At 40.4% G+C, this 15,752-nt stretch overlaps 1 protein-coding gene across 2 annotated transcripts in view; it reads left to right on the top strand.

Annotated features, from left to right (window-relative positions):
- The first annotated feature begins 1,851 nt into the window (after positions 1-1,851).
- LRRC31 (leucine rich repeat containing 31) overlaps positions 1,852-15,752 on the top strand; it is a 39,246-nt gene continuing 25,345 nt past the window's right edge. Inside the window, exons 1-5 of one of the 2 annotated variants that reach the window (XM_006861818.1) lie at positions 1,852-2,041; positions 8,457-8,606; positions 12,550-12,717; positions 14,292-14,459; positions 15,513-15,680. In XM_006861818.1, coding sequence (XP_006861880.1) covers positions 1,852-2,041; positions 8,457-8,606; positions 12,550-12,717; positions 14,292-14,459; positions 15,513-15,680 — 844 coding nt within the window. The remainder of the gene's footprint in view (positions 2,042-8,456; positions 8,607-12,549; positions 12,718-14,291; positions 14,460-15,512; positions 15,681-15,752) is intronic. The other variant, XM_006861819.1, reaches the window with a different exon arrangement.

Here is a 15,752-nt window from a genome sequence, read left to right as displayed (position 1 = left end):
AATCATACCAGACCCTGCCTTCTCATCTCTTCCCCACCCCTACATCCCTTGCTACAGGCAAAATTCAGACCAAGAGTCAAACACTGGACTCTTTTAGGCCTTAAGGCCTCAGAACCTTTCAGCCTACTGTTTATTCTGCCTGGGATGTCTTTCCTTCTCTTGTTAATGAATTCTGAAGCCAGTTGCTATTGAGCTGATTCTGACTTAGGGAGACCCCCATATGTTAGAATAGAACTGTGCTCCATGGGATTTTCAGTGGCTGATTGTTCAGAAGCCAATTACCAGGCTTTTCTTCTGAGTCATCTGTGAATGGATTCTGTACCTCCAACCTTTCCAGTGGCAGCCGGACTGTATCTTCTACCCAGAGGCTCCTTAACTAACTGTCATGACTTCAAAACCCCAGCAATGTCATTCATGCCTCAAAGCTTGTTCTCCACGGCAGCTCACTACCACTATGGCTCCTAACTGCTTTCTTTCTGTCTTCTGACATCCCTTACCCAAGAATAATCATTGGCATAACCTCCCCCTTGCTGAAGACTCCATCAGAGTCATTAACTGTATCTTGCTCATTATTGATTCTCTTGCATCTAGAAGCATATCTGGCACACAGTAGCTTCTCAAAAAAAAAAAATTATGGAATGAATGAATTATTTACTATAAACACTTTTTTGATGGTGTGGTGGTGCAGAGCATGTCGAGAGATAAAAAAAAAAAGTATGCCCTGATGACAGATTTGTCTAGAGTCAATCCAGCTTCCACCACAACTACCAGTTGCCATGGCGTCAGCTGTGACTCAGGGTGACCCCAGGTATGCCAGAATAGACCTGTGTTCCTTAGAGTTTTCAATGGCTTTTTTATTTTATTTTTTTATGTGCACATACAAAACAAAAATATATATTCATTTAAATGTTCAAAGGGCACATTTTGCAAGCCAGCTCCCTGCCTGCAGGCACACAGTCTTTCTCAGTCCAGGGGCGTAGAGTCCTCTGCTGCTCTCTCCATGCTGTCACCTCTGCCACCATCTCTGCTGTTGCCGCTTTTCTGGGTAGGCTCTCATGCTCCATTCATGCTCTTCAATCTTGAGTCCTAGGGTCCTCTGTTCCTGAAATGAAAGATTAACTACTCCCTCCTTTAGTTACAAATCTTCCACATTTATAGTTGTGACAATCATAATTAACCCTGCAAACAATTATTCATAATTGAATCATAAAATCCTATCACCATCATCCCCCACCCCCTATCAGCAGATCCATCTGGACAAGAGGACTATCATTCAGTGGAGATTCTACTTTCCCTGCCCCCTCATTCTGAAAGTAAGCACACCCATGAAAGCTTGTAAGTCAATGACTACATTTTTTGGAAGGAGATTGGCAGGTGTTTCTTCCGAGGCACATTTGGGTGATTTCAAACCATCAGCATTTCGGTTAGCAGCTGAACCATTAACCATTTGCATCAACTAGTTAAGAGGCATTCTAACTCCTGTATGTACTAAAGTTTGTTCAGTGGTAACTCTCATTGACTGTCGAAATTTAAAAATTTATTGACATACTTGATGCACTTGCCAAAGTGGTGTTTAATGACCTGTATCTCACACAATAAAACAGGGGAAAGTTGAGAACTCAAACTTGCTTTGGTTTCATATCTGTTACCATCTGCTGGTTCCCGGATATTTGGTTACATCATTCTTATAAATACGTTAAACATTACCAGTGATAAAAACAGAAAAGAAAAAAAAAGAACTGTAGGAGAAGATGTTTTGGTCTCACAGAGGCGTGACAGAGACTTATTTTCTTCTCAGAAATCCTAGAGAAACAGAGAGATGCTTATTGAGAAAGTCTCCTCAACTTGACCATGAGTCAAACTAAAAAGAAAACCGCCTCAGGGGAAGATACTAAACCCCAGATTTCATTTATCAACAAATTCTTCAGGGGCTCAAAGCACAGGTCCTCCATAGCTGAAATCAGAAGAGAGAGTAACGGCCTTGAGAAAAACAATTGTCAACCCAACGTTGGTACACAGGAGATTACCGCTACAGACTTCGGTAAGCTTCTGACTGCTTTATTTCTTGATTTTCTAGACTATAGTGTTCCTCTAAAAAACAGCTTACAGATTAAATTGATAGTAAAATGAATCTCTGTGTTCAAAATATTTGTTATGTCAGTTGAGTGCTTTAAATATTCTTCTAATTTTTGTATGTTGTAAATATGAGGAGGTTTCAGAAGGTCATAGAAAAATTTCATGATTTTCTAATTCCATTTTCCATGAACTTTCTGGTTCAGGAGTGTGTGCATAACCACCCATGCACAAAATGCAGCCATGAACAAAAGGACCATATTAAAACAAAAACCAATGTGCACATAAATTCAGGAGGGGACAAGTACTAGAACGAAAAATAAAGGAGGGTAGAGAGGAGAGTGGTGGGTTGAATGTGTTCTTTTAAATGAGGTTGGAGGCAGACAGCAGGAATCTCTGTTGGTGGCACTTGAGCCGATACCTGAATAAAGTCAATCATGTAGAATAAATGAATGGATTCAGCTGAGTATTTATGGGACTAACTTTCCTGGCAAAAGAAACTGTAAATGTAAAAGGCCTCAGGTGGGATTGAGTCTGAATGTTTGATGACGACCCTGGAGGTTATGTTGCAGGTGAAGGTCAACAGCGAGAGGAAGAGAAGAGTAGGGGACAAGTCAGAGAAGTAGCTGGGGTCAGAGCCTGAAACTTGGACACAGCTGTAATAGATTACAACTAAGGCCATTCATTGGTGGAGCAGTGGTCAAATTCTTGCCTTCCATACAAGAGACTTGGGTTTGATTCCTGGCCCACGTGTCTCATGCACAGCCACCATCTGTCTGTCACTGGAAGCTCGACTGTTGCTATGATGTTGATCAGGTTTCAAGGGAGCTTCCAGACTAAGACAGACTAGAAAGAAAAGCCTGGTGATATACTTCTGAAAATCAGCCAGTAAAAACCCTATGAGTCACAATGATCCAATCCTAAAACGATCCTGGGGGTGGTACAGGACCGGACAGCCCTTAATTCCATTGTCCCTGAGGTCACCATGAGTCAAGAGCCAACTGGATGGCAGCTAAGCCAACAAATGACTTATAAATCTGTACTGTCCTTACGTGGAACTGTGATTTTACTTCTGTACATATTTTCATATTGCTCAGCTCCCACATTGCTACATGTTTATATGAACAATTTTAATAACTGCATAATCTATTACATATATATGATATAGAAACTTCATATTTTTTTCTTTCAGTGGATGTCTTTGTCTTTTTCTTGTGTATTTTCCCTGGTTGACTCATTTCAGCTATTTTTTTCTTAGGATAAATTTCCAGTTGCTGTTGTTAAGTGCCGTTGAGTTGGTTTCAACCCATAGCAACCTTATATAGGGTTTCCAAGGAGTAGCTAGTGAACTTGAACCGCCAATCTTGTGGTTCAAACAAATTCAAGGATTATGAAATACTTTACTGTTCTAAATAAACATTGCCATATTCTTCTCTAAGAGTTAAGTATCACATACAATGCAACCAATCTAGTTTCTATTAGATTAAGTACATTTCAGCACATTTAAAACTTTTTAATGCAAATATATACAAAACTAAAGAGAAAAAGGGGAAGACCCCTAATGAGATGGATTGGCCAGGTGGCATCACTGATGGACTCAAGTGTGGCACCGGTAGTGAGGTTGGCCCAGGATCGGACATTGTTTCCTTCTGCTGTGCATGGGGTCACTATGAGTCGGTTCCGACTCGATGGCACCTGACAACAACAACAACAAAGCCAGAATGTTTTTGGTTTGTTCTTTTCAATATATATTTTCACCCAAAAGAAAAGAAAGTAAAGCTAATAGTATAAGGAGTTTCCATGATCACTTACATTTAATAATTATTAACCTCTGGACAATCTTGTTTCCTTATACCTATACCTATGCAATTTTATTTGGCATAAAATACTAAATATAATATCATTTTACCTGTAAGTAGATTAAATGTATTTTAAAGGAGGTTAAGGTCCCCCTTTCAAAAAAAGATAATCTCTATCAGGAAATTTTTCATGTCTGTTCTGAAGTATGGTTTAGAACTTCAGGAAAGCTGTTTATGAATGTCTCTAATTGTGATTAAATTATCTGTGCAAAATGGAGCAGTGGGGCTTCCTTGGCAGGCAACTCTGGCCACCAGCCACCCTGGCTTCTCATTTCCGTCTCTTCCCAAACTCAGTGACTTCTTCAGTCACGTTGATTCTTCCCCTCAGTGGCCCTCGAACCTAGCTCCTTTTCTCCATCACTGCTATTTGTCTTCACCATCTCCTGCTTTGACCACTATACTAGCTTCCTAACTGGTTTCTCTGCTTTTAATCTTGCTCTCTTGCCAACCTGCACTCCACACTGCTACCACACCCTTTCTAAACCACAAATATGAATGTACCTCTTATCTGCTTACAATCCATCACTAAGTAAGTCTATCTTGCCTTGAAGAGAACGGTTATACTTCCAAATGGGGCCTCCAAGGTGAGGACAATCATTTGGATATGTCCTCACACCCTCTGCCTTCTCCTGACCTCCTATCACACCCTACAGTCATCCTAAACTTCTGACATTCTGGTTTACCTGTAATTCCTGAAATGGTTTCCCAGGCTGAAAAAGTCCTTCCCTTGTACCACTTTTCTTTCTCTGCACTCAATCTTTAAGCTGCAACTGAAGCCCCACTTTCTCTTGGAAGCTTCCCAAAGCCCACCCGATATACCTGACTCCCATCCTCTGTGTCCCTCCACCATTGCATTTCTCATCTGCATTGCAGCTATGGCATTCTTGTCTTGTCTCATTAGAAAGCTGGAATTTGTCATCACTTTACCTTGACTCCCTGTTCAGCACCAGTAATGTTACAAACATGTAGCAATGTTTTTCCTTGTTTTTTTTCACCAATGCAGTTTTTGGTTGTTGTTTTTTTTTAAGGTTTTTATTGTGGATTGAGTGAAAGTTTACAGCGCATACCATCAGTTTTACATTCAACAAATCATACACTTTGTTTCATTACAATGATTATAATCTCCTCCAGGTACCATCAGTTAACAGCATTTCTCTCTATCCACGTTAGCTTTTTAAAAAACAAACAAACAAACAAACAAAAAAACCACTCAGGCATGTATAATAATTTATATTTCCAAAGGGCACATTCTGCAAGTCTGCCTCCTGGCCACCAGCTCTTAGTACAAACATGTAGCAATGTTTTACAAAAGCATCAGGATTCTTGTTATAAACAACAGAAACCACCCTGACCGACTTAAACTATAAAGGAATTTGAAAAGAGAAGATACTGTATAGTTCACAGAATCGGAGGGTCTCTACAGCCAGTGCCCATCCATCCATCCATTCATCCTTCCATCATTTGTTCATTCAACAAATATTTGCCATGTATCTCCCTGCTAGAAGGCACTATAGATTTGTTATTGTTAGTTGGTTCTGACTCATGGTGATCCCATGGTCACGGAGCAGAACTATTCCATAGAGTTTTCTTGGCCATAATCTTAATGGAAGCACATAGCCAGGGCTTTCTTCCATGGCTCCACTAGGAAGGTTTGAACAGCCAATCTTTAGGTTAACAGTTGAGCGCAAACCATTTGCTCCATACTGGAACCTTACTGTAGATTTACCTGGGATAAACTTTAATCACAAAATTTCTAACAAGTGAACTGGGCAGGAATGATTGTCTCCTCTTTATAAGTGGGGTCTTGGTGTGATGCTGTAAAATAGGCACTGCTAACTGCAAAGTCGGCAGTCCAAATCCACCAACTGCTCCTCAGAAACCTACACAGGATTTGGAACTGACTCAAGAGCACTTACAAGAACAACTTTATATATAAGTCAGCCAAGGCTGACAGGCATTAAGTGATTTGCTGGCCTGACAGACCCATGACTTGAGCCAGTTATTCTGACTGTACTGCCTTGGACTTATGATTGAAATCAAATATGACAGAGCATCCAAGAAAGATGTGAACTGAAAGGAGACTTTTGAATTTGTTCATTGGTAGGGCAACATTGGTGACCTTTAAGAAAACAATTTATTTGGGCAGTGAGTGTGGTGACAAGAATGGAGAGGGTTAGTCAATAATGTGGTGAGGAATTGGGGCCAGCAAGTAGAAGCTACTCTCTTAAAGCATGTAGCAATAAAGTAAATGAATGATGTGAGGAGAGACAGGAGGTTTGGTGGGGCTAGAACTTGGTGATTGTAGAGTAAGTCTATAGAGTTAAACAGTTTGAAAACAAAAGAGATAGCAATAAGATGCAATACAAACACATTTAAAAAAATTAAAAACATACAAGTACACACAAAGAACTCTGGAGCCCGACTGTTGTGAGTTCAAATTCCAACTCTTATTTCTTCCTTATCGATGGCCTTTCTGCATCTCAGTTTCCAAATCTATGTAATAGAGATAATTGTGACTCCTTACATTAAGATTTGAGCCCTGGTGTGGTGCTGTTGAATAAGAACTGGACTGCCAACTGCTAGTTCGGCAGTTCAAACCCATCAGCTGCTGGGATGTCTTCTGTAAAGATTTACAGCCTCGGAAACCCTGTACAGCATCTCTGTGAGTGGGTTTGGTTTTGATTTTTATCTAATACATGCAATATTTAAAAAGTGTTTTTTTTTTTGCCATTGAGTCAGATCCCACTCATAGTGACCCTGTATAGGGTTTCCTAGGAGTGGCTGGTGGAATTGAACTGCCGACCTTGCCGTTAGCAGTCTAGAGCTTATCATACAGTGCCACACCAGGACTCCAATATTTAAAAAATACTAAATACTTTTTAAAGTATTTGCTGTTTATCTGAAGTTTACATTTAACTGAGTGCCCTACCTATTTTTTGTTTTTTGTTGTTGTTTTTTTCCCCTAAATCTGGCAGCCCTATCCAAAACAAAATACCTCCATCCAATGTACTGTCATAAATACTGGCCATTGTGAAGAGGTGAAATGGTTGATGATGCTGCCTCCTACTGGTAGAATGTGACAATGTCCACCATCCCAGCAAAGAGGTACACTGCACAGGTGGTTTACTTAACCAGATTAGCAAACCCCAAGCCACACTGTGAATGAGAGGTGGAGTTTTTATTATTCCACTAATATGCTAGTCTAAGTTTATTACTACTGCAATCTTTATTGTTGTTGTTGTTAAGTGCTGTCAAGTCGGTAACTACTCATAGCGACCCTGTATAGTGTTTCCAAAGAGCAGCTGGTGAGTGACCTGCCAACCTTACAGTTGAAGCCAACCTTGCAGTCTAGTGAGTTTCCTACAGTGCCACACCAGGACTATCTTTTAATTTTCACTGGAACCAATACATACATATATATATATTTAGCTGTGTGGTTTTATACCTATCAGGGTTAGTAGAATATTACTGCATATTGTATTCTGAGAAAAAGCAGGTTGCTTTTTCTACATGTTTAAAGTACCTTTTCACATCACTGAAAAACCACTTTCACATCACTGGCAGTATATGCATATGAAATGTACTTAACATTTCATTCTTCAAATTTTTTCTTTACAAAAGTATGTAGACATGTTGTAAATACTAGCATATGCAGTAGATGAAGCAATGGCTCACAGTAGGTACTCAAAAAAATTAAGACTTTTTGTTATACTAGTGATATACCATGTTAGGATAGTGTTATTACAAAGGCACATGGTGAACTGCTACATAAAAGGTCCCTCCAAACAACAAGCTCTGGTGTGGCTGTAGGGTAGGCACTGGACTGCTAATCACAAGGTTGCTCCTGGAAACCCTACATAGGGTTGTTATGAGTCACATCTGACTTGACAGCACACACCAACAAAGACAAATGAGGTTTTCTGAATATGCTCTTCTGCTGCAATTTGCAAAGTACAAAATCTACCCCCTTAGGCACCACTCTCTGTATGTATGCTTGCCAATCAAATGCGTGAAGCAGCATGTAGGGTGTGGGGTTTTTCCCTCCGTCACCACCTGAAACTCATCCACTGTGATTTCAACACTTTTCCTTCTGCACCTGTTTGATGTTAGGGGGCAAATACCTGTGCTCTCCTCCCACACAACAATTTGATGTTGTGCTCATCAAACATGACTGCATGAATGTTCTGCAACAGGAGTCTTAAATGCTGTGGTAACAGATTCTTTTCTACCCATGTTTACACGGAGAAGCCCAGGGCAGGTCATGAAAGAAAAGCCGTTCAGTTCTGGTTTCTCAGGCTCCTTTCTACAAAAATGGTTACTGGAAGCCATCTGTATCCAAGCCCCTGACAGCATGAACAGTGGTTATGTTTTGTCCCCAGTAAATAAATGTCTTCCCTTCTGAGTTGAAGTTTCACAAGAGACCTACTCAGGCTGGTTCTCTTCTGCTTGTTTTATTGTGATTATTATGCATCTTGAATACTATCTGTCATTCACAGCAAATTCTTCCTTCTTCCTATGATATAGCTAAATCTCAGCCTGACAGCTCAGAAATGGAAGGGGAATCCAAGGCAGAGAAGAATGAGCAGTTCCTGCAGAAGTTGGGCAAAAAGGCTGTTAACAAGTGTCTGGGCCTGAGTAGCTGTGGATTAACCACTGCGGACATGAGGGAAGTGGGTCTGTATGCACTTCATCCTGCACAGAGAAATAAAGTCCCTTTAGGTGCAGATGGGAGCCTATGTGTGGTATAAATGGTTAATGTACTTGACTGCTAACAGAAAAGTTGGATGTTTGAGTTCACCCAGGGATTCCTGGGGAGGAAGGCCTGGAAGTCCACTTCTGTAAATCAGCCACTGGAATCCTTAGTTCTATTCTGACACACCTGGAGTTGGTGGGAGGTGTGGATGATTCCACAGCAACTGGTGGTGGTAGGAGGTGGAGGTGAGCCAGCCAGCACAATACATTTGGGTATCCAACTGGTAACTCCAAGGTCTGAAAGATGGTCCCAGATACTCACAGGAATAGCAGTTGCATCACTGTGTTGTTGTTTGTAAGCAAATTGATTGGCCCTTCTTCATGCTTCAAAAATTTGAGCTGAGTTTAGAAAGAAGATTCATTTTTTTGTATATTTCTCCTGAGTCATTTTACCTACCTATTGATTGCCTCTTTTCCCCTGAAAAAACATATATCTGAGATATGAGATAACTACCAGCAATTATTATATGTACCTTGTTTACACAAAAGCATAAGTGCCATTTCTTTCTCCTAAACAGGAGTTTGCTTGTGAAGACCTCTCTCCATACCACCACCGCCACCTCTTTTTTCTAATGACCTTAAATCAAACTTTTAATCAACTTAGATGTGTCTGCCAACAGAGAGATATCTAACAAACTGCGTGTTGAGTGAGGGAATCGTTACTCTTCATGAAAATTCTTGCCGTTGTGTTTGTAGACTGGTCTCTTCTGAAGGAACTCTGTGCCTGTCCTTTTCAGATGACTGTGTGTCTCAATTGCTTGCAGACCTTGTGGAAACAAAGGCCCTTTAATCCACTGCAAACCTACTGAATCAGAGTTCCTCAAAGTGGGTCCCTAGTTTTAACAAGTCCCTCAGGGAGTATGATGCAAACTGAAGTTTGACCACTGAACTATATTTTGTGTAGGGTCATTGCATTTTCGTAGTGGGATTATAAAGAGGAAGGAGGCTTGATTACTTGTATAAATTGAAAAATATACAAAGATGTGGCATACAGTTGAATCACTAACTCACTGTTTAGTGTTACAAAACAAGTGGTTTTGTGTGTGTTTGTTTCTCCTTTGGATCGTACTCAATGGAGTCTCTGAATGATGCAAATGGTTAATGAGCTTGACAGCTAAATGAAAGTTTGGAGGTTTGGGTGTACTCAGAGGTGTATAAAAATATCCATTGAAAACCCTATGAATCACAGTTCTACTCTAATGCACATGGGGTCACCACGAGCTGGAGTTGACTAGACAGCAACTAACAGGTTAATGTATTCAACTTCAGAAAACAAGGATCTTGTTGAACAAGAGCTAGAAAGAGAAAGTGTTATGGTTGTAAGCCTGGCTTCATATCTTTGGGAGATCTCGGTTGCTGTGCCTGCAGCTCTAGAAGCTCACCATGTTCATCACCTTAACATTCAAAACACACTTTTAAAAACAAACCAGCTAGCAAAGACACTTGACTCTATCTCCTTTGGCATGTCCACTCTCAAGTCTCATTGCTTCAGGAGATAAAAGAGATCCTTTGAATCTCGCCTACAGATGCAGATGACTTCACTTTTAATGAGCAGTGGCTGAGATACAGCCATTCAGTCTGTATCTGAGTGCCATTCAGTCTTTGTGCAAGTTGAAATCTGCGCATGTTGAGTTGATTCCTATAAACAGAATTAACTTTTTTTAAAGGTGGAGATACCCAGGTAATCAAGATTAAAAAAAAAAAAAAAAAAACACAGAAGAAGTAACTGGCACCCTTGATCTCAGCAGTTCTGGCCAGCAGGCATTCTCTTGGCCCTGCAGTTGCAGTTGTAGGACACCTTGAAGATGACAGGTAGAAACTGTTGGGAGGATTTTGCAAAATAAAAGGACTCCTATATACAACACTATCATAGTGGGAGTGGTGTTAGTGGCAGCAGTACATGAAGTGGTGAAAAACATGTGAAATGGTTCTTTACAGATTGTTGTTGTTGTTAGGTGCCATCAAGTCAGTACGGACTCATAGCGATCTTATGCACAGCAGAACAAAACCTCCCCCCCAATCCTTGGCCAACCTCACTTGTTGCCATGCTTGAGCCCATTGATGCTGCTACTTTGCCAATCCATCTCGCTGGGGGTCTTCCTCTTTTTCTCTGACCCTCCACCCTACCAAATGTGATATCCTTCTCCAGTGACTGGTCCCTTCTGACAACATGTCCGAAGTATGAGACACGAAGTTTGGCCATCTTGGCCTCCAAGGAATGCTCTGGCTGCACTTCTTCCAAAATGGATCTATTGGTTCTTTTGGCAGTCCATGGCTCTTTCAATATTCTCCTCCAAAACCATAACTCAAAAGCATCAATTCTTCTACGGTCTTCCTTATTCACTGTGCAGCTTTCGCATACATATGAGGTAACTGAAAATACCATGGCTTGGGTCAGGCACACCTTAGTCCTCAAGCTGACATCTTTGCTCTTCAACACTTTCAAAAGGTCTTGTGCAGCAGATTTGCCTAATGCAATACATCGTTTGATTTCTTGACTGCTGCTTCCATGAGTGTTGATAGTTGATCCAAGAAGAATGAAGTCCTTGACAACTTCAATTTTTTCTCCAGTAATAAGAATGTTGTTTATTTGTCCAGTGGTGAGGATTTTCATTTTCTTTACATTGAGATGCAATCCATACTGATGGCTGTGCTCTTTGATCTTCATCAGTAAATGTTTTAAGTCTTCTTCACTTTCAGCAAGCAAGGTTGTATCATCTGCATATTGCAGTTGTTAATGAGTCTTCCTTCAATGCTGATGCCACATTTTTCTTCATAGAACCCAGCTTCTCAGATTATTTGGTCAGCATACAGGTTGAATAAGTATGGTAAAAGAATACAACCTTGTCACACATCTTTCTTAATTTTAAACCGTTCAGTGCTGAATTCAGAAGAGGCCGTGGAAAGAGGGATATCATTGCTGATGTCCAATGGATGTTGGCTAAAAGCAGAGAATATCCGAAAGATATTTACCTGTACTTTATTGACTACATGAAGGCTTTTGGTTGTGTGGTTCATGTCAAGCTATGGACAACATTGCAAAATATGAGTATTCCTGAGCACTTAATTGTGCTCATGAGGAATCTGTTCATGGACCAATAGGCAGTTGTTTAAACAGAACATAGGAACTCTACAGATTAGTAAACACAAATAATCCCATGCTTACCTTGTTAACTGGGTACTCTGCCCCTGTCAGGAGTTGAACATTTGCGAACAGGCTTAGATTCTGTAGCAAGGTGTTGTACCTAGATGCAGAATATTTGATATGGGAGAAAATGTGAAGTTGTTCCCTACAGACTAGTAAGTACTCACAAGTAAGCTCATGCTTACCTTGCTTATTAGGTAACCTAACCCTAAAAGTACCATTACTGTTGCTTGGTTCACCATAACAGATGCCTGTTGATGTCATGGTTAAGCACAAGGTTGCTAACCGAGAGATCAGCAGTTCAAAGGCACCACCCACCCTCTCTTGGAGAAAAAGATATGGCAATCTGCTCCCATAAAGATTATAGCCTTGGAGCTCCTAGCATCAGTTCTACTTGGTTCTGTAGCATTGCTGTGACTCAGAACTGCCTTGACAGTGGGTTGTTGGGTTTAATTACATAAAAGGAGGTGACTTGGGATCTTTCTTCAGTATGAGAATGTAGTTATTTAGCAAAAATATAAAATGTCCCAAGAAATAGGAAATGTAAATGTCACAATTCCACCAATTTCCTGTCTGAGAGATTCCAGCTTTGATGAAAGACAACATATTTTCCTTGCTTTTAGTTAAAAACTATATTCTGTGCATATAGACATTGATTCCTATTTGCTACTTATCACAAATTATATATACAAACGTATATTCTTCTCTGTTCACTTCCAGTTGCCTTACTACCTTCTCTCCCAGACTTGGAAGAACTGGATATTTCCTGGAATGACTTTGTAGGTGGGACCCTCCACTTAATCACCCAGCAAATGCATCTTGTCAGCAAGTTAAAAGTCCTGAGGTTAGGCAGTTGCAGACTCACAACTGATGACGTTGGAGCCCTGGGTATGACCAAAACAAACATTTTCTACTAAAAGCAACAGGTTGGCTAGAATCTCAGTTAAAATAAATTATGTACTTAGTACAGAGTCGCTAGGTGATACAAATGGTGAATGCACTCAGCTACAAATTAAAAGGTTGGCAATCTGAGTCCACCCGGAAGCACCTTAGAAGAAAGGCCCAGCAATCCACTTTTGAAAAATCCACCATTGAAAACCTTATTATGGAACACAATTTTACTCTGGCACACATGGAATTGCATAAGACGAAATCTGCTAGACAGCAAATAATGTTTTGTTTTGTTTTGTATACATTTGTTGTTTTTGGTAAGTGCCATCAAGTCGGTTTCTATTCATAGTGACCCTGAATAAGATTTCTGAGGAGCCACTGGTGTGTTTGAACCACTGACCTTCCAGTTTCAAACAACCTTGGGGTCCTGTGCTTATCCTACACCAGGATGCCAATACAAGCACATTAACATAACAAAAATCCATTGGCAAATATGATTATAATCACAGTTATTGATTGTTGTCCCTAGGTGTTGTGGAGTGGAGTTGGTTCCCACTCATGGCACCCATCTGTTGGATCTTATGAAACACTGCCCTGTCCTGCACCATCTTCAAATATTGTTCGTTTGAGCCCATTGTTGCAGCCACTGTGTTGGATTTTTCCTTTCAGCTGACCCTCTACTTTACCAAGCATGATATCCTTTTCTACAGACTAGTCCCTCCTGATGTGTCCAGAATGTATGAGATGAAATCTCACCATATTCTTTACTAGGGGCCATTCTGACTGTACTTCTTCCAATACACATGTATTTGTTCTTCTAGAAGTCCATGGGACTTTCAATATTCTTCACCAATACCATAATTCAAGTATATCAATTCTTCTCTGATTTTCCTTATTTTCCAGTTTTCACATGCATATTAGGTGATTGGAAAATGCCATGGCTTTAGTCAGGTATACTTCAGTCCTCAAAGTGACATATTCAGACTTTAAAACTTTAATGAGGACTTTTGCAGCAGACTTTAACGAGGATATAGGGGTTGAGAGTTACAGCACAGGTTTTTTGGAGGGCACAACTCAAGCCATAACACTGCTTAATTTAAGGTGACATATTCACAGATTTCAGGGATTAGGAAGTGGACATATTTGTGGAGAGTCATTGTTCTGCCTACCACATTAAGCTTCTCAGAAATGCTAATCCTGGTGATAATGGAGGAGAAAAAGTACTTGTAGGTGAACTGTACAAATATTTATTACTACAAAAACAACTCAGTAAAACTACCCTACCAATAGTGGATTAATAGAGTGTTGGTGTTCCCTTTTAAATAACAATTTTTGTCTTATAAACTTGGCTTCAGGATTTGGAAGGGATTATAATTGCTATGTCTGTAAAAATAGAAACTCAACTTGTTGTGAGTGGGCAGGAATTGAGTCCTTTTCTCTGCATTTCTTGGCAATTAACACAGAACTTGGCCCAGTTTCAATATTCCATAAGTAATGGTCATATTGATTTTGAATTGATTCCTCTGCTTTGCCAACTATTGTCAACCTGATCTCCCGCCATTTTGTAACAGGAGAAGCACTTAAAGTGATACCTGAACTTGAAGAACTAAATTTGTCCTGGAACAGAAAAGTGGGTGGAAACTTACCTCGGATCCTGCAGAAGTTCCAAGAAGGAAACAAAATACGAACCCTTGAATTTGTGGATTGTGCCCTTACATCAGAAGATGGGGCATTTATGGGTAAGTAGATTTGGAAAGGTAGCGTAGTGGTTACGAATTGGGCTGCAAACCTTAAGGTCAGCAGTTCAAAACTACCAGCTGTTCCGTGGGAGAAAGATGGGGCTTTCTGCTCCCGTAAAGATTTACAGCCTTGGAAACCCTGTACAGGGTCACTATTGAGTCGGTTCCGACTCCACGGCACAGAACCACCACCACCAGATTTGGAAAGAAGACCTGGTTTGGCGCTGCTGGTTAATGTGCTAAACTGCAAAGTCCACTTGAACTGGGAGGTCTACAATTCAAGCCCACCAGCTGCTCCTCAGAAACCCAAAAAGGGTTACTATGGGTCAGAACCGACTTGACAGCACTTAACAACAACAGATTTGGAAGCGTTCTCTCCATTTACTTGCCCAAAATATGAGGATGCCACAATTAGATAGCTTGGGAATTCGTGTTTACGGTATTTTTCTTACTCTGAATTTAAGAGTGTTGCACTATATCCCCAAACCTGAACTTGGAATCTTTCCATTCTGTTTCTATCCCCTGCTGAGAATTTACATTTCCACCCCAGATTATGCTGAATCAGAATCTGCATTTTAACAAAGATCTATTCTGATTCAGTATCTTGGGGAGGATATGCAAAATCTCAGCCAAGAGTAGAACTGGAATGAACCAGTTTGAAGCCCTGCCCCAAACAAACACAAATCCAATGCTTTCAAGTTGATTCCTATTCATGATGATCAATCAAGTGTTTGCAAAGTAGAATTCCACTGTAGGATTTTCTTGGCTTTAATCTTTACTAAAGCTGTTCATCAGGCCCTTCTAGTGCCACTGGGTGAGTTCGAACTGCCCACCTTTAGGCTAGTAGCTGAGAGCAAACTGTTTGCCCCTGTTAGGGACCTTACTGTAACCCATTGTGGTTCCCAGTCCAGTGCTGATCCTATATCGCCAAACCAGGACTCCTACTGTAACCCCAGCTCTCAACTAAATTGCACTCCCCACTCTTTCCTGCCTTGCCTTTTACACCCCACATTTTCTCAATGTTTTTCTTTATGTTTGGTTTTCCTTTTCCAGGTCAGTTGCTGCCTGTGATGCAAAATCTTGAAGTACTTGATCTTTCCATCAATAAAAACATACGTGGCAGCCTAAACAGTATTGCTCAGGGATTTAAAACGACCTCAAATCTGAAAGTATTGAAATTACATTCATGTGGATTATCACAAAACAGCATAAAAATATTGGGTGCGTTAACAATGACTGACATTTATATATATAATTGTGGGAAAAACAATTATAATCCTGTTTATTATATTC

This window comes from Chrysochloris asiatica, unplaced genomic scaffold (genome assembly GCF_000296735.1).
Source record: "Chrysochloris asiatica unplaced genomic scaffold, ChrAsi1.0 scaffold00043, whole genome shotgun sequence".
Classification (NCBI taxonomy): Eukaryota; Metazoa; Chordata; class Mammalia; order Afrosoricida; family Chrysochloridae; genus Chrysochloris; species Chrysochloris asiatica.
Note: the sequence above shows the minus strand (reverse complement) of the source record. Positions and strands in the feature narration are given on the sequence as shown.